This window comes from Amborella trichopoda, chromosome 9 (assembly GCF_054954075.1).
Source record: "Amborella trichopoda isolate Santa Cruz 75 chromosome 9, AtrichopodaSantaCruz75HAP2 v2.0, whole genome shotgun sequence".
In the NCBI taxonomy this organism is placed as follows: domain Eukaryota; kingdom Viridiplantae; phylum Streptophyta; class Magnoliopsida; order Amborellales; family Amborellaceae; genus Amborella; species Amborella trichopoda.
The window spans coordinates 14,090,583-14,109,130 of record NC_142344.1 but is presented as its reverse complement, the minus strand read 5'-3'; the positions used below and the strand labels follow the sequence as shown (position 1 = coordinate 14,109,130).

The 18,548-nt window shown below is 37.4% G+C and overlaps 1 protein-coding gene across 7 annotated transcripts in view; it reads right to left on the bottom strand.

The window, feature by feature from the left end:
• Positions 1-18,548, bottom strand: part of ESP (separase) — a 45,563-nt gene that overhangs the window by 7,305 nt on the left and 19,710 nt on the right. For 4 of the 7 annotated variants that reach the window (XM_020661528.2, XM_020661522.2, XM_020661524.2 and 1 more), the window contains 14 exons: positions 17,916-18,212; positions 17,723-17,839; positions 17,365-17,586; positions 17,166-17,279; positions 16,907-17,053; positions 16,315-16,692; positions 16,122-16,211; positions 13,211-13,471; positions 12,749-12,872; positions 12,120-12,476; positions 11,525-12,010; positions 11,188-11,428; positions 10,997-11,081; positions 10,494-10,694 (listed from right to left, as the gene is read on the bottom strand). In XM_020661528.2, the coding sequence (XP_020517187.2) occupies positions 10,494-10,694; positions 10,997-11,081; positions 11,188-11,428; positions 11,525-12,010; positions 12,120-12,476; positions 12,749-12,872; positions 13,211-13,471; positions 16,122-16,211; positions 16,315-16,692; positions 16,907-17,053; positions 17,166-17,279; positions 17,365-17,586; positions 17,723-17,839; positions 17,916-18,212 (3,120 nt within the window). Of the gene's footprint in view, positions 1-10,493; positions 10,695-10,996; positions 11,082-11,187; positions 11,429-11,524; positions 12,011-12,119; positions 12,477-12,748; positions 12,873-13,210; positions 13,472-16,121; positions 16,212-16,314; positions 16,693-16,906; positions 17,054-17,165; positions 17,280-17,364; positions 17,587-17,722; positions 17,842-17,915; positions 18,213-18,548 lie in introns of those variants that run through there. The other 3 variants (XM_088845962.1, XM_020661523.2, XM_088845963.1) reach the window with 3 other exon arrangements.

Genomic DNA, 18,548 nt, shown 5'->3' with positions numbered 1-18,548 from the left:
ACTCAAGCCATCCAACCCTAACCTTCCACAATCCAACCCTAAACCCAACAAACCCTTACACTTGCTGTCCACAAAAGTGATCATATATCACAGTTTCACTTAAATCTTACCTCAAACCCACTCAAGACCTGGCCCACTGAGCCTTTTGCCATACAGGGAAATCCCACTCCTTTGGTTCTACATCAAAAAAAGTTGACAACTTAAACCAGTTCCCAACATTATGCAACTAAGACATAATTTATCAACCCTATCAGGAGATCTAGGTTTCTTTCTTTTGCTGCATTTTTCTTTTTGCTAAATTAGCATGGGGTTTGAGGGAGCATGCCAACTGGGAAATAATTACAAGGTGTAAATACAATGCAGAAAGCAAAAATATCTCAAGAGCCTGCTAGTACAAAGGTCCTCCCAAAGTATCCTGGAAGTATTACACACTTAAAGTACACTCATAAACACCCAGTGTGTTGGAGACAACTCCCATCTCTTTTAGATAATATTTTTCAGTTTCGTTCTTTAGGGGTAGTATGAAAAGTATCTAAAAACAAGTTCAAGTTTTCCAGCATGTTTCCTCGTAACTGCTTGAATGCAATGTTTTCATTTTCTTTCAGCCTCTAAGTCTTTCTTCCAAGATAATGGTAGGGTGAGAAACCTTTCAAAGTTTAGCAAGATACTTGTTTGCATATTTCTTTTTTAACCAATTTGCAATGAGACATTGAATATTGAGCTGGCTACTGCATAAGCATTGAACCTTCATATCAATGTAGTGCATAAAATTGCAACAACTAAACAGCTGATCATAGCTCTCTTTCAGTGTTTCGCAACTAGTAAGTGTTGCCCAATTGGAGAACCCATCTTAGGATTCTTTCATTGGTAAGAAGCCAATTTTGGCGAGCTAACCAAAGGAACCAAAAGGCCCAAGGGTGGATAGGGATTTTCCATATGGAATTTATAATGTTATCTCTAGTCTCATGTTCTTTAATAACGTTATGGACATTAGTCAAAATGATCGTTTATACCACATCATTTCCAACAACTTGCTAGCCATGTCCTTCGATGATCAAGAGGGTTTCCAAGCCCATGAATCTCTCATCGTAGCTCTAGAGTTCCAATGGTGTCTTCAAGGTTATTTTTATTTACAATTGCCAACCACAATCAATCTTTTCCACTTGCTGGCTCCCACCAAAGCTAAGTGAGTAAACCCATGTTAATCCATTCATTCTTTTGATACCTAGCCTACTCTAACTCTTGGGTTTGCAAAGCATATTCCATTTCACTAGATTTTGGTATCTTCAGGTAAGTTGATGAAATTACCCAAAGTCAATCCCTTTGAAAATTCTCGTATTAATTGTGTAGAAAGAAGTGTAAAACCAGAACACCGATGCAGCACAATTGGGGTAAGCTATGATCTGTAACTAGCTCTAAAGCTACAAATTATAAAAAGGAAGGCACTTAAATGTTATTTAGTTCTATTATGATTTCTAGAAAACCTTGGTTATGGTAATGCAGTTCCAATATTAGAGAAAATAGTTCGCATTGGTTCTTGTACTAGCAAGTCATATGTTTTTCATGCTCTGGAACCAAACAAAATTATAGTATGTCTATCAGGTGGTCAGATCTTTCAAATGTGCAATTCAACTAAATTTGAGTTATTTCAAGATCGAATGAAGGGGTCAAAACTTGCTTAGGTTAGCCTGGTTGAATGGTCAATGAACTGACCCAAGAAAAAACACGGACCTTCCACAACTAGAGAAGGTAAGCACAAATTGAGGTGATACCACAGTAGCTTTTCCGTAAGCCAGAACTGATTTTGACTCATGGCACAAGGACATTTGCTTATTGAATGTGGATCATTTTTCAAACCCCAACAATTTTCTGTCTAACTCAGGCGATATTAGAAGACTTATTTAAGTCTATTCTTCTTGTTTTATGTATATTCTTTAAATGTAACACCACTCATTTAATATAAGATTTCATTGTCGTGGCATGCCACAAGAGCCCCGTTGTGTTCATGCCAAATCCCTGCATGCCTCTTTGTCTTCTCTTTCTTGTCTTCCTCTTGTTTGTGTTCCAGGTGCAAGATCTTGTGAGCATAAGTAGAGTTAACATGGAATCCGAGCAGGTTTGAATATGCTCCCAGCGTGATCAACTCCAATCAAGGAAACCAATATTTCCTTTTAAGTATTAATGATCTCTTCCTCTTCTAAACACTAATCCTTCTTTCTTCATCATTACTCTATTTCATCATTCTCACCCTTCCTTCCTAAACCCAAATCTTTCTATCCTATATTTCCTCCATATTAGGTACACCTATTGTTCATGCTACTCTTCATGTCACTGTTCATGCTACCATTCATGTCACTGTACACACTGATGTACTTCATAGCCTTCAACCACAAAACTCTTGATTCTCTCTCTTCATACAGTATAAGACCCTACATCTTGTTTGAAATCTATAATACTGCTCTTGCTATTCTCCTTTTCGAATCTTGAAATCTAACTGCTTTTCTCTCTCCTCCTCTATTTCTTGGTCTCCTAGCCAACCCCCTTCTAATTTTATATTTAAGTCTATCTTAAGATTTTCTTATTCTCTACACATCTCCTCTTATTCTCCTTTTGTCTAGGTCTGGCGAGACTACAATCCAAGCCCATTTTCCTCACCATGGCACAATATTTTTCATTCCCAAATCCTCAATATGTATCCCTTAAACTTAAATCTGTTAATTTTATTGTCTAGAAAGGAATTGTTATTCCCTTTATCAGAGATCAATGCCTCTATGACCATTTGGCTGCATCCACTTGGCCACCACCAGAATAAAATGTTCACAAAAGCAGAAATTCATATGAAAAGAAAGCAGATATTAACATATGAAAAGATGAGACCACTAGATTGGTTAATCCAGTCTTGAAGAATTGCCCCCTAAAGTTCAAAATCTTATTGGCTGGAATAAGTCGACCTCGTGTGAAGATATTTTGGCTCAAGTTGTGAATCTACCTTGAAACATATGATCTTTGGATAGCCCTCAGTGAGTCCTACTATCGGGAATCGGAAGCTCGTGTCATGCAATTAAAATCTGAACTTCAAGATTGTAAGAAGGGGAAGATGTCAGCGTCTGAATTGTATGCCAAGATAAAGGGAATATGTGATCAACTCGCAATTATACATCAGTCCATTGAAGATAAAGACAAGGCGCAATATGTACTATGAGGGCTGGGTGAAGACTATATAACTTTTGCCACTTCCTTGATGACAACGGATTGTCTTCCTTCTTTTACCAAACATGTTGCTACAGCATGAGGCATTGTTCTTTAAGAAAACAGCACAAAACTCGTCTCCTAATAATGAGAACCCTGAATTACCAACAGGTGCAATATTACACAAAATAAGTTTTTGAGGTGGCAGAAATTGGCATGGTGGTAGAAACTTCTATGGTGCTAGTTGGGGTCTCTTGCCTACTAATGGAAATAGACATCTGTCAAATATGTAGAAGAGGAGGCCATTAAGCCCGCAACTATTCTGACATATACAAGAATGACAACAAAATTAATCAGTGAGGAAATCAAATTATTGCTTTGGCCAACACTGAAAGTAGGGCTGCAGCATTAAATAATACTATGGAATCTCTTGCCATTACTTATCCTACTGATGGAGCATGGACTGTAGGTCATGTGGCTGCCAACCATGTATCTGGAGATCCTCGTGTGTTTTATTCCCTTGATCCTTTTAGTGATTCAGTTATAATTGGTGATGGGTCCTCCCTCGACATCACACATGTAGGCAATGTCCAAATTGAGTCCTCTTTTGGTCCTATTCATTTGAATCATGCTTTCCTTAATCCAAATCTTAGACATAATCTGATTTCCATTCCCCAACTAGTGCGTGATTAATGGGATTTACCGTCTATCTATCCTGAGTTTGTTTTGTGAAGGAACAACAATCAGGAATCATGATCTTTTGGGAAACTCATTGTGAGCAGTTATATGTGATAGATTGCCTTGTGAGGAACCACCCGATGCTGCTCTCCAGTCTAAATGTTAATAAAAATGCCGATTTATGGCATCAACATCTAGGTCATTCTAACAAGAAGTCAGTCAACTGTGTAATGAGGGCGTTGTACCCTCAAATGCCAAATATCTCGGTCAATTTATTTGTTAACAATGTCAGTTGGGCAATTGTTCAGAACTTCCCTGTTCTTTTAAGTAATAAATGAGCTTCTTCGCCATTTCAGTTAATTCATCATGATGCGTGTTCTACACCTTGTGTTCTCCTTCTCGTTCTTATTATAATGTTACGTTCATTTATGCTTACACACAACATACATGGGTGTTTTTTCTCAAAAACACATCCAATGTATTTTGGGTGCTCATGAAGTTCTAGTCATTTGTGGAAAAATATTACCGAAATCAAATTTATTTTTCATAATGATGGAGGTGGAGAGTACTCATCCCATGCTTTCAAGAACTACTTAAAGAATCATGGGATAGAACAACAGATCTCTTGCTACATACTCCAGCCCAAAATGGAGTTGCTGAGAGAAAGAATCAGCATATTAATGAGGCAGCATTGTCTTTTATGTATTCTAGTAGTGTGCCCAAGTACTGATAGACTGAGGCATTTCGCACAGCTGCATACCTAATTAATAGTCTGCTATCAAAAGCTCTTAATGGGATCAGCCCCTATAGAGTGCTTTTTGGTAACACCGAAATTATTCTATGTTGAAGACCTTGGGATGCTATGCATACATGCACATAGATAGCAGCCAAAGAAATAAGCTCTCCCCTAAGGCCAAAATGTGCATATTTCTTGGCTATGATAATAATTACAAAGGCTATAGATTCTACGGTCCTAGATTGAAAACACTATTTGTTTCCAGGCATGTTGCTTTTGATGAAAGTCGCTCATGGTTTCTTTCAAAGGAAATGTTTACAAGTGATGCAGGTTTTAAAGGAAATAAATTTCAAGATGACACAACTCATCACCAGCCTATGATAGTTGGAAAATTCAAACCCCTGGAGGAAAAACAGCATGGTAAGAAGAGAAACAATGCGGAACATATTGGAGATGATGCTGAAATAAAAAAGGTAGAGGGAGACATGACTGGCCCAAATCAAGAAGGCGGCAGCCAGATCGAAGAAAGCATCCATGAAGAAGCACTTTATGACCTTAGAGAAGATTTTTTACCCTTCTTTGATACCAATGAAGAAGTGCAAAATAAATAAATTAGTTAAGATATAATTGTACATCAAATGGGGTCAAAGATTGAACAACCTTAGAATTTATAGTCAACTTTACAAGATTTCCAACAACTGCAAGCTAGAGAACAACAGTTTGAGAAGATCAGCAAGAGTGAAATATCTTGTTGATATATGGATCAGGTACAGAAGTTTCATGCATAATTTTCTGCTGTTTGTGTGAAATCATGAAGATAAAAGAACCCAAAAATTTCATTGAAGCCAGAAGAGATGAGAGGCGGATTAGAGCTATCGCAGAAGAGATACAGGCCATGCATGTTAACCACAATGGGTGCGTCGTACGAAGGCCGAGATACAAGAATGTAGTTAGTTGTAAATGGATATACAAAGTGAAAGATAAACCTGATGGGAGCGTTGAAAGGTACAAGGTAAGACTTGTGGCAAGAGGATTTAAACAAAGGCATGGCTTGGACAATGAGGAAACTTTCAGTCTTGCTTTAAAAAAATTTGTGGCATGGATTGTTATATCCCTTGCTCTCTACAAAATTGGCCACTTTATCAATTGGATGCTCAAAATGCTTTCTTGCATGGAGAATTAAAGGAGGAAGAATATACGGAATAGCCACCTGGGATCAATGAAGCATTAAAGGAGGAAGTATATATGGAATAGCCACCTGCGTTCAATGAAGCAAACTCAGTTGAATATTTTTGTAAGTCAAAGACATCTATATATGGGTTAAAGCAAGGACCCAGAACCTAGTTCCACAGTTTATATGATACATTAACGGGGAGAACAATCAGCCAATGATAATTCTCTAGTCCTTTAGAAGGGTGAGAAAGGCATTGTTATTATTATGTTATATGTGGATGGCATTGTTGTTACAGGAAGCAATATGAGGATGATATAGGAAGTGAAAGAGTTCCTCAATGAAAGTTTTCAAATGAAAGACCTAGGAGGTTTGCTATAATTCCTAGAAATTGAAAGTGGATCGTTCTTGCAATGAGATTCACGTTTCACAGCAAAAATGTGCGTTAGATATACTAAAAGAGCCTATGTTGAATTGTAAACCTTGTTGCACTCCAGTAGCTTCAAGAAGATTATGCCCCGATCAAGAAGACCCATTGTTAAGACAAAAAAAATATAGTAAGTATGGAAAGGCATTGCAGTGTTTGACTCTTACACGCTGAGATATTTCACATTTTGTTAATCAGATATGTCAGTACATGCATGTGCCAACCACCGTACACATGAAGGCATTAAAGATGATTATGAGGTATGTGAAAGGTTCCATTGACAGCGGTTTGTTGTATAAGAAAAATAAACAAGTGAGTCTCAATTTGGGGTCTATAATTGGATGTTTAGATGCAGATTCAATAGGTGATTCTGATTCTAGAAAATCAGGTTAGGACTATTGTTGGAATGGGGGCAGAGATTACATGGGTTCTAGTCTCATTTCTTGGTTGGGTTACAAAGTTGGTGGATGGTCCACATCTATTGCGACAATTAAAGTGCTTTAGCAATTGCTGCAAACCCAATATTTCATGATAGAACAAAATACATTGAGATTGATTATCATTTTATACGTGAAAGATAAAGAGGATGAAGAGGTTGAAACAAATTTCATTGGCACAGAAAATAAAATTGCAGATAGATAGATTTATAACTATTTTTATTCCTCTAGCACACTTAGGCCGTTGCTGTAGTAACAACTATTTTTTAAAAAAAAATCCAAACAATAAATACTTTCCATACTTTGATTTACACAAACATTTTTATACATGCACACCAGTGAGAATCAGTTCTTCGTTTTTCTTTTTTAACTTGATGACGCTAATTTTGTTGGTTTTTTATGCTCCTGGCATGCCCCAAAGATTTCCTCTCCAAAATCACAGTAATAAACATTTTCTTTTGAGATAATTGGCTATATATATAAGTAATAGAGAATGCACATTTCGCTACTAAAAAAGGATTACAAAAATTGTAGGCAGAAGAGTGTTGTTTTGTACACAAAGCAAAACACACAAAAAGAAAAACACCTAAAACATCAGTTAGCTAAAGCGACAGGTGATGTTGTGCCTTGTGATATGATTCCTGTGAATTTCAAGCAACAAATGCTCGCACCCATCATGGCAGCAAAAGGCAAGAAAGCACAAAATCTGAAAGTGGTTGAGGGAGGAGAAAAGGTCGGCAGGGGGGAGAATTGGGTGGGAGAGGGAGAGAAAGAAAAGTATTCACCTCCTCAAGAAGAGGAGGAAAGGATTTTGTGCCCCAGCTTGAATATGCAAGGTCAGCCCAAAAGATATGTACCAACAGCAGGGCAGCATGGGAGGCTGAGTGGACGTGGTCTGTTGTGGACTCATTCACGACTAACCTTGAAGACTTAATCATGGAGTACCTGGCAAGGGGGATGCTTTCCAAGAGTATTCAAATCTTCCACCATGCTTGAGAAGCAATGACCTCTTAGTAGTTCTCAATCTTCCCAAGCTACGCTGTCTTCCCAGACATTGCAGCAAAAAAAGCTTATCCAAGGTCGAATTCACCCCTTTTGTCCAAACCAAGAGTGGAAAACCTTAAAATCCTCATGGATCAAGACAAATAGGAAGAGCATTTCAAAGGCAATCACCAAGTGGTTGTTGTCGCCGTCTCACCCAATATATCAAGAACCCATGATGACCACTATTACACATGGGACCCAGATTCAAGCCTCCGACTGCATATGAGCTTTGGGGGCCTTGCTTGGATGAGATGGAAATACAAGTTGATGCAGTGAAAGACAGCAGAAACAGTCATGTCAGATAGTTCACCTTTTTCTCAAAGAGAAACAGTCATGTCAGATGGCTGGAATGACCCTACAGAAGGACTCTGATCAGTTTCCTGATATCATTGTCCTAGTGTAGATGCTTCCAACAAAGTCAAGAGTGGGATCCTGTTTAACTTCCTTAGGAATGTGGTGGAGGCTACTGGGGAGCATGGAGTTCAAGAGATAAAACATAATGCAAAGAACTGCATGAATGCAAGCAAAAGGCTTATGAGAAACTTTCGAGCCCAAGCACAACTTACTGGGTAGAAATTATGTTGGAAGATATCAGCGAACTAAAGCAAGTTAAGAACTACGTTAAGAAAGGGAATTCTGTAAAAAAAATTCATGTATTATCGCTCACTATCTCTCATAGGTCCAATAATATGACGAGGATATCCACAGTAAGAGAGCTGATAAGGCCAGCATACTAGATTTGTGACCTCATACTCGACTATAAGGTCAATTGCAAGTCATAATCAGGGTTGAAGATGGTTGCATTAGAAGAATGGGTTAACTCAACAATCTCCAAAACTCTAGCTGCGTAAGAAGTTGAAGGAATAATTAATAGCCACAGATTTTGAGATAATTACGAGCAAATTGTCAGCGCACAGCTCCATTCGTAGCAGTTTTGAAGAGGATTGAATTTGATGTGAAGCCTACTGCCCTACGATGGGATTTTTATATAAAGCAATGGACAGTGCAAAGCAGGTCATCAAAGTTATTTGCAAGCTATAACAAAGATTGGGACTTAATTAATGACCAGCAGAGTCGTCTACTGCACCGGCCAATCAAATGAGCAGGCAAATTCAATAATTAGCAAATTGTGAACTTGTGACATATGTGGTTTGAGCCTTGTGGGGGTTTTCCTTATTTCATATCTAACTATGGACATGTAGCATTCATGAGATATTTAGGTTTTTTCTCAACCAACATACCATTACACCGCACATCAAAGCAAGCAAACTAAGATCATCGAAGGTTGAAGTAATACCATGAAATATTGAAGCACGATGAGATGGCACAAAATGAGGCATTCAAAGAGGTAAATTTGGGTTTTATTTGAATTATAAAATTGTGAACCTGTGATGATCTATCCAATGCATAATGCATCTATGTGATCCACCTATGTATCCTATGACTATTCTTTTTTATTGCTCCATATATGGATGCACAAGGTGCTTTTCAGTTAAGCCTCACAGCAGAAGTAGAAGTCACGCACAACTAGAACCAGGTTACTTATCAGTTCATAGTGCTATACATTATAATATTATGCCATTCTCTTATATTTTCCAATGTGATGTTACTCGAATTTGAGTAAATTTCTTATCCCTTTTGGCAAAATGGTCGGATAAACATGGAGGTGATACTCCCAACTTGCCAAGAATCACAATCAAGGTCCTAAGCCAAACATGCCCAACCATAAGGTGCGTGTGAAACTAGAGCACATTCCAATGGATCCACACATCAAGGAAAAATAGGTTTCCAAGCAAGAAGCACCACAAATCAGTGTATGTGAATTTAAACCTAAGGAAGAGGCAATTGAGAAGGCTAAATAGCATGTTACAATGTCATAAATTGGATTACATGTATCTTTAAACTCATTATCAAAGAGAGGGGCAATTAGAGGAGGATATGAACAAGAAGATAACAAAGGTTGCAACAATGATCACAATGACTAGTGGTGGTTAAGATGATGTGCACAAAGATTATGTGGAAGGGATTCCTCGTGGTACCATGGGGTTCCTAGTCACACGGGAAGAGAGGTAATGACAGAATCCCTTGAAGATTAATTAATCTAAAGGTTGCAACAACAATCACAATGACTAGTGGTGGTTAAGATGATGTGCACAAAGATTATGTGGAGGGATTCCTAGTGGTATCATGGGGATGAGGAGGATAACAGAATCCCTTGAAGATTAGTGGAGGATTAACTTGTCCCCATTGAAAAGAACTTCAACAACAGCTACATTTACATATCATAAGATTCTAATGGGCCACAAATAATGCTAGTGAGGATGAGACCATGACTTACATTCGCTGAGCTCATTTGAGGAAATGTAAGTTCACAATTTTATCTTTCTCGATTTTTACTATTTTAATTCTTAAAACGAAAATGGTTAAGGATTTCAAAGCCAGCTCAGAAAGAGATCATGGCAAGTCTTTGGAGAAAGCTGGAATTCTAAATATAGTTAACAATGTGTGCATAAAATCAGCAATCTGGCAATGTGGCACATATACTATAGATGTATCAATCTACATGGCTTTAGAAAAGGAAATTATTCTTCTTCATTAATGCTTCAAAAGATGCTCTATAAACTTCACAACCATTCAATCTGTAGGAAATCGAAAAACAGGTAAACAACAAAATCAAAGAAAACCAAACAGATGAACCAAAAAAATTATACCTCCAGAAATACACAAATAACAAACATGTATACGCAACAGTTTATCTTTTCATAGTAAAACACATGGCACCAAGAAATTCAAGAGGCATATGGAATAAACCTCGAGAGTATTGTCGTTGTATGATACAATTTTTTCCTTCAGAACAGCAAGGTGTTGTAGATTCAGGCTACTACCAAGTGAAGCCTGGTGGAAGTATGCAGCCCAATGAATGGCAGAGAGTTTTTTCCCATAATGCACAGGCAGAGAATAAAGACCAACTGAAGTAGAGAGTAAATGTATCATAGCAAGCAATCTTGAGACCTGCTTAATGCACAAGATAAGTTAGCACCCAGATATCTCATGTGCCTTTGCATCATCACAATCCGACTAAAACAGTAGGAATTCACATGAGCCAGATGAAGCTTTTGATGCCTAGACAAAAGTATGCTATAAAGGACATGATCCCAGAACATGATAGTTCTAGGATATGGGCACAATTTAGTTTTGTATTTTATTTGAATTTAATAGAAGAGCTATGCATTCAAGAGAATGCTGCCAAAAACAAAAAAGGCCAAGGTTGCTGGAATGGAAAAGAATATAAATACAACAGAATGGAGAACAACCTTTCCGAAGAGTAAGGGAAGTTCACGACAGCCCACAAAGGCTTGTAAAAGCCAACCTACTATCCTTGGTACACAGCACCAAGTTCTGAATATGTAAAAGCCAGTAGGAAAAAGAAAACAAGATTAGACATTCAGCAACATACAGATCTTGCAAAGATATAGATAAAAACAAAAATGAAGATCAATGTTACCTAGAATGCATAGAGAAACAATATCTCAATGTCAAACAACTGATCTCGTATAATAGAAGTGCACGTTCAATAGGAAATATGTCTCCAGGAATTTGCTTCTCAACATAATCAAACTGGAAAAGTGTGCCACTGGAATGTGTCTGAAAAGATGACAATCTATTGACAAGGAAGAGAAAGGAAAGGCTATGATGGAATCTGTCATGCACTTCATGAATCTTCCCATTAAGTCTTAGGCATTTTCCTGGTCAAGAAAGATAAACACTAATAAGCATGCAGCTGTATATATTTTTGCAAGGATGATCATGGCAACGAACTATTTGTTGTCATACCAGCATACCTATCTTAAGGTGCAATCTTGAGAAGATGCTTCTATGATGAAAACTCCATTTTAAAGCAACAAAATTCTTCATTGAACCAGCTGCACATACTTTTGCAACATGACATATCCAACATGTCTGATCACATAAACATCCTCCATCACATTTAGATTCAGGACTGCATATACATCCAAGACTCTTTTTAGTTTCCCTCAGGGAGTGTATGTGGGGGCAAAGATTCACATGATTAGGATTGGAATACACATTTGGCATCTGTTCATTTCCATCATCTTCTTGATTGGAGGCTTTCCTAGAACTGGAACGTGTTCTTCTTGTAGTAGATGAAGTTCTCACAGGTCCTTGTTGCTTACAAGCTATTACGTCATCGGTACTCGCATTCTTAAAGCCATTAGCTCGTTTTGTAGACCTCATAGCCTTTCTGGAGTTTGTATCAATGGGAAAGGTTACATCCTCATCAAATGTTGAATTCCTGGGGACAGCACGACCTGTTAAAGAAAAGTAAAAAATGAATCCAGGCATTTGAAGTAAGTACCATAAAAGTTGGTTTCATATTTCCCAATTATAACCATACTCATTTTTGCAACACAAACATACTCATTTTCGCAACTTCACGACCAGGCTCGTTAACAGCAACATTTTTGTCTGATATAATTCCAGAACTTGATTTCTCTCTCAAGCAAAAAGAATACTCCAGTTCAGCATGGCACAGTTTATTTTGAGCTGAAGTGTAAATGTCAAGGGCAGAACCAGAAATCTGCTTAAGAGGTACATCCCTAACCCTTGCATGATAGTTTTGAATCAAGTTTCCAATTCGCATCTCAAGTATAGAATACGTTGTCAATTTACACAACGTGCAAGCAAATGGCAATTTGGAGTCGTCTAATTTCTGCTTGGCATTCACAAGTTCCTTTTCAGATTGATCCCAAAGTTGCTTCCTGAAATACAATTCTCCTGGAGGAAAACGAAAGTAACAGCCAACAAAAGTTTGAAAATCCAGAACCTCTTGTAGCCATGAAACTATAGCACTTCAGAATGATCAAACAGCAAACCGACTTAATTGCACCACCAAAGCAAGACAAGAAAAAGGTGACAAATACATAGTATTTTCAGTTTGCTTCTTATGAACAGCATATTCAGAATAAGCAAAAATTAAATTTACAAAAAAAAAAAAGAACAATCAAATTATGATACCTAAGAAAAAAAGAATAATCAAATTATGATACCTAAGATAGACCCAAATGTCACCCCGAAAAGAATGAAACCTTGCGAACAAGATATTTCCTTCCCCACAGATAGAATATGTTCAGCTTCATCAGAACACCCAATAGCTTCATAAATTCTCCCAACCTAGAAGTTATTCGATATCAGAGAAAAATATTTTTAAAAAAATCTGAAAATGTTAAATCATTTTGAATTATATTAACATAGGATCAGCTTTGTATTTGTCTCTAACTCATAATTTGTGTGTCTGTATATATCTAGCCCTCTGATCTTAACCAAACAGCTAGGAGTAAACTAACAACAACGTTACACAATAATTATGGCCTAACAGACAAAGCTGGCAACAGCTTGTGACATTGTTCTCACCTCACTCTATTGTGAGCATCAAGCCACGTATATATTATGAGTGTTGAGACACATAGAAGGATTTCCCTTTAATATATAGAATAGAGAAGGAAAAGTACCTGAAGCGCGCTTTCTAAATAGGTCCTAAGCACATTCCAAGGACTGATAGAATCATCAAACTTTCCACAAGAGACAAACTCTGGCCAAAAGTTTCTGGTTTTCGATCCAAGAATTTCTAGAGAAAACCTAGCAGCTTTATCATTTACATTAATTTCTTCATCCCCAATGTCTTCCGTCTTTGAACTTTTAGATGAAAATAAGAAATTCCTTTGAAGGAGTTTCTTCCTCAAATTAAGTGATTTTCTTGCATACGAAAGAGCCTAAAAAAGATATCAAAAACCCAATCCATCACTTAGCAAATCTCATACGAGTAAAGAAAGAACAAAAGAGCATTGTAGAAAATGAAACAAACTTTGGCACATCAAACAAAATGTCTGAAAAATTAAGCACAAAATTCAATTGTCTGACCAAAAATATTATGTGAAACAGATTTTTCATCATTCAGAATTTAAAAGGAAAAGGAAAAAAGACATATACCACCCTCTTTGTAATTATAATCTAAAATAAATCTTCAGATCCATAGAAAGCCCATGGACCCCCACCAAGTTGAAAGAAAATGACAATAAAAGTTCTCCTTCTCTTTTTCTCTTCCTTACCCATGAACCTTTCCTTTCCTCTCTATCGCTTGCAATCTCCCTTGAACCCCCATTACTCTCTCATCTTGTGAACCTCACAAGTAGATTAAAAGAGGCACACATTCCATTTATCTGATGGGATTTATTAAAAAAGATAAAAAGGTAAATGGTGTAATTGGGACAATACAAAAGGAAAAGATAGGGTTAAACATCATTTTCTTTTAGCTTAGAGAGAGTCTTGGAAAGCCCATGGACCCAGGGGGTTATTTGGGATTATAATTATAGAGAGGGTGTATAAGTCGTTTTCCCAAAAAAAAAAATATTTCCAGAATGATTCATACATAATGTACTTCATAAATGTTCCTTTGACATTACCCTACCCATCCATTGTCAATAGAATATGAAACGGATGTGGTCCTTCCTCTTAAAGTCCTTCAAACTTTTTTTATGGACTTTGAGCAGAGGAATGACAAACTCAGCCTTCCCTTGTTGACATCTTGATGCAGTTTGGGTTTAGAGCATTTCGAGTTTAAGTTCTGTAGGGATTTTTGCGGCTGTTCATGAAATTTCTTCAGTCAATTAAAGTCATCAACAAGTAAATTGGGGCCAAGAACTATTGCTTGATGCTCTCTAATGGGTTTTAAAGATGGAGAAATTCTACATTTGGTCAAAGCATTGAGGTTTATTAGATGGGTTTTGGTCTTTCAATGATGTGGACTTGGTGGAGGGCCATTAGAAGCCTGAGAATACAATGGCGACTTTTAAATCTAACTAAGAAAATAGCCCATTGGTTTATTTCTCCTTCTATTCTTCTCTCTTCCTAGTTTCAACCATCTAGCATCAGAGCAGGCTCGGAAGTGGGGAGACTCTGAGACAGGATAATTCGAGTCCAAGAGCACACTCAAAACCAAGGGGATGAGGTGGGTTTGCCAATCTTATCCTTCAAATCCATGGTCAACACTTTTGCCAATTGAAACAAACATCCATTTCAATGAAGAAGATGCAATCGAGGAAGTAGCTAATGGGAAAGCTATTTTTAATGAACATATGAATTTATACTACGAAGAATTTGAACTCTTACCACATGGATATGAAGATCATTTTCTAAAGCGAAAAGATCCCTCTCTAAGAGGATTTCAGGTGCCCACAAGGACAGATCAGCTAATATAAAGATATAAGCCACTCGAGGTTTGGGTGTCCGCAGTCATCACATACATGCATAGATCACACGGGTCTTTCTCCAAAGATGCAGCTATCATGTGTGCATGTCATACCGATGGTGTCGAGCTTTTGATCCTTGCCCTCAAAAGCATCTACACCTTCATAGTGCAGGAGTATGTATTAGTCCTGGCACACACCCATTAGGTTCACTTCAATCTTGACAAGGGATGACCCGCGAACCCTCTCCAGCACATATATCGAGCCTAATGCCAGTTTGGACCCAAGGGTCCCTGGTTTCAATCCAATCAGCTTAGGTCTAGCCCAAAAACCACAGCGAGAGATCTATGGTTCTCATGCCACTCTACTCTAAGGACATCTTAGCCATAAAGCCCATTGGTCCCCAAAGGACCAATCCGCACCCCCACTCAAACGAGGATATCTTACTATGTTCTTGTTAATAGCAAAAGTGTAAATTTGAGAACAAAAATCTGCTTATGGAACCTTATATCAGTTTATAACATATCCAATCCGCCTTCAAAAGCTCCCCAACATTTAAATCATTCGAGTCAGAAAAATAGAGGTCAACCTCTAAACTAATATAAATGCTTAGAGTCACACATGTGACTGTAAGGACACGTGTTTGGCACCACGATACTCTATAATCTAAGATTGGCAATGCAGATTATATGTTCGCAACGCACAAATCACATATCTCCAATCTCATTGAAATACATTATCAAAATGGTGGTTTAATCTGAATAATTGCATTGTGTTGTAGTGGCTCTCAAACCCCATTATCGAAATGGTGGTTTAATCTGAATAATTACATTGCATTCTAGTGAACTAAAGAAACTTCAATAATGCTAATTGAGGGACTAATTGGTTTAATTATACCTCGCAAAGGGTGTTCATTGCAACTTCTGGTATTGGGTTAGAGCCCAGTTCACCAACCCATAGGAATAAGTGAGGGACTGATCCCTTCTATACAAGATGTTTGGAGTAAAAAGGCATGTATTCACCACCACAATGTCCATAAATGCACATGACATGAATACCATACAAAATATACCCCAAGTATATTTATAGATCTCAAAAGATATCAGGTCTATAGACAATTGTTTTTAATATAAAATTTCTACAACAATATGATCTTGAGTAGGCTAAAAACACTGACCTCCAAAAACTTCCCACTCGAAACAAGCCTCTCACTCAAGTCGTAGTATAAATATCCTGCAATGAAAATTGACCGAGTATCTTTGGCAACCTGAAATTAGAAAAATTATCAAAGATTTTGCAGATTGGTGAATATTGCAGTTCAAATAAATTGGTAGTTAGGATTTATCAAATCAACAAATGAAGGGACGTACATTTGAGACAAGATTTGATGCCGCCTCTATTATCTTTTCATAGGATATGTCAGTACCCAATGGACATTCCTTCGAAGGATTAGTAGCAGTATCCCTCACAATGGAATCAACAAGCAGAAATTTCTGCTGGAACCCTAACAATAGATATGGATTCCCTTTTATACAACTTACCCAGAAATTGAAAGAGTCAGCAGAAACTTCGAATTCTTTTGATAGAAATGCTATAAAAGCATCATCAATAGGAGCAGTACAAAGGGCATGATTTAGCCTTCTGTCACCCCAAAACACTGCCAAGCATTCACCCAATGGGATTTTCTTTCGGGTGCATAATGATTGAAGTATCAGCTCATGGAATTTGAGACTCAACTTTGAAAAATCCTGGAATAGGGTAAAGAATGAGCCCCACCGTAAATAGTCATTTCAGAAATAACAAAGGGTACAATGATACTTAATATTTTTTCTAGAAGAAGAGATGGAACATGAATGAAACAATCACAAAAGAAACAGTTTGAACTTACTAATATTTATTCAAGAAGCAACAGAAAATGAATGAGAGAATAACAAAAGAAACACTCCACAAAATACCAATTACCTTCAATGACAGCAAATCAACAGTATGATACAACAATGGCAATGCATTTTGCATCCCCAGCTCATGATGAGAATCCAAAATGGAAGACCCCAAAACATAAATTTGTGCCCACAAATTTAAGGCACTACTGACATCATGATGGATGACCTGCACATGAACATAAATAGTTCAGAATCATTAAGAATCCCATGGATTGCCTCAAATCTACAGAAGAAGAACTATAAATTAAACTGATCAATTATGCTTCCCATGAGATCACCTCTGAGTTTTGATCAGCCTCCTGGGTGCATAATGCATGCAAACAATACGTCATAGCCAATTGGTGGCATAATGAAGCATTACATTCAGCAGGATCTTCAGCTAGTTTAGTATTCTGTTTTTTGAGAAAAGCTAACTCAGTATTCCATAATCCAGGCATATTCAACTGAATAGGCCATTTCAATAAACATAAAACTCACAAGCAGACAAATCGATTCGGATAAGCATTGAAGACAGTCATTGAGGCCTCCAAGTCCACTAGCCTTAGCAACTCTGCTTTTCAAAAGAAGAATCTTTGATCTCAGCAAATAATTGTTTTCTGTAACATAGATATCACCCAAGAGAATGCTGATGATTTTCTGCTGCATCTTCAGACAAAAACTAGAATAACGAACCTCCATTTCTGCATAGGCTAAAAGCTCCTAATAAGAAGAAAAAAAAAACACACACACAGGTTCACAAAGTAAATTACAAGATAATTTGCAGTTCAGGAAATAGGAAACTAAGAACAGTTTGAAAGAGAGAGAGAGAGGGAGAGAAGAGAGATTGTCACAAAACTTGCTCCAAAATAGCACCCATTGTCATTTTTGACCATTTGTATGGGTTTGATAGCAGAAAATATAGCAATGGGGCCGAATCATCCTCCTTGACATGTCCATAATCCTTGCACACTATCTATTCAAAATAAGAATTAGAAAATATCAAGAGTTTGACAAATCTAGAAGAACCAAAAAGATTTAAGAGTCCATACCTTAACCCATTGCCGCACCAGATCAAACGGCTCAGCCAACCTTGTAATCATTGTATCAGCAACAGACCATTTTGAAAGACAATCAACAAAAGTCTCTTTTACAGCAGAGTCACCACATTGATGAAGAACATTTAGGAAGAAAGCACTCTTTGAACATGCATCTGAGACAGAATCTACAATCAATTCTCGTGACACAAAATCACTATGAGTCCCCACTGGTTTCCTTGTGTACTTCTGACAAAGCAAAGATACACGAGCCCATGCTGCTTTGTGACATAATTTTAGCACAAAGGAGGCCTAACAAGGAACGACAGCAAAGATAAAAATACCAAGCCATCAGAAGTTGTGTGTGATAATCGGCAACAAAAGGAAATCATATAGAATCCTTAGGAACTTCTACAGATTGCCCACATAGTAATAAAGTAACCAATGATCCCGAAAGACCCCGGATAAATATTCTAAAGAAGAAGCGGTAGGCACAACAAATTGAGCCATACAATGATATATGGACAAGCAAGTTTGACCAGGTGACCACCAAATAGTTAAAGGTGCAGACACCAAAATTAATTCAACTTACTTAATAATGGAGAACTAAGAATATATATCTATATATAATGATATATATGTATCTGT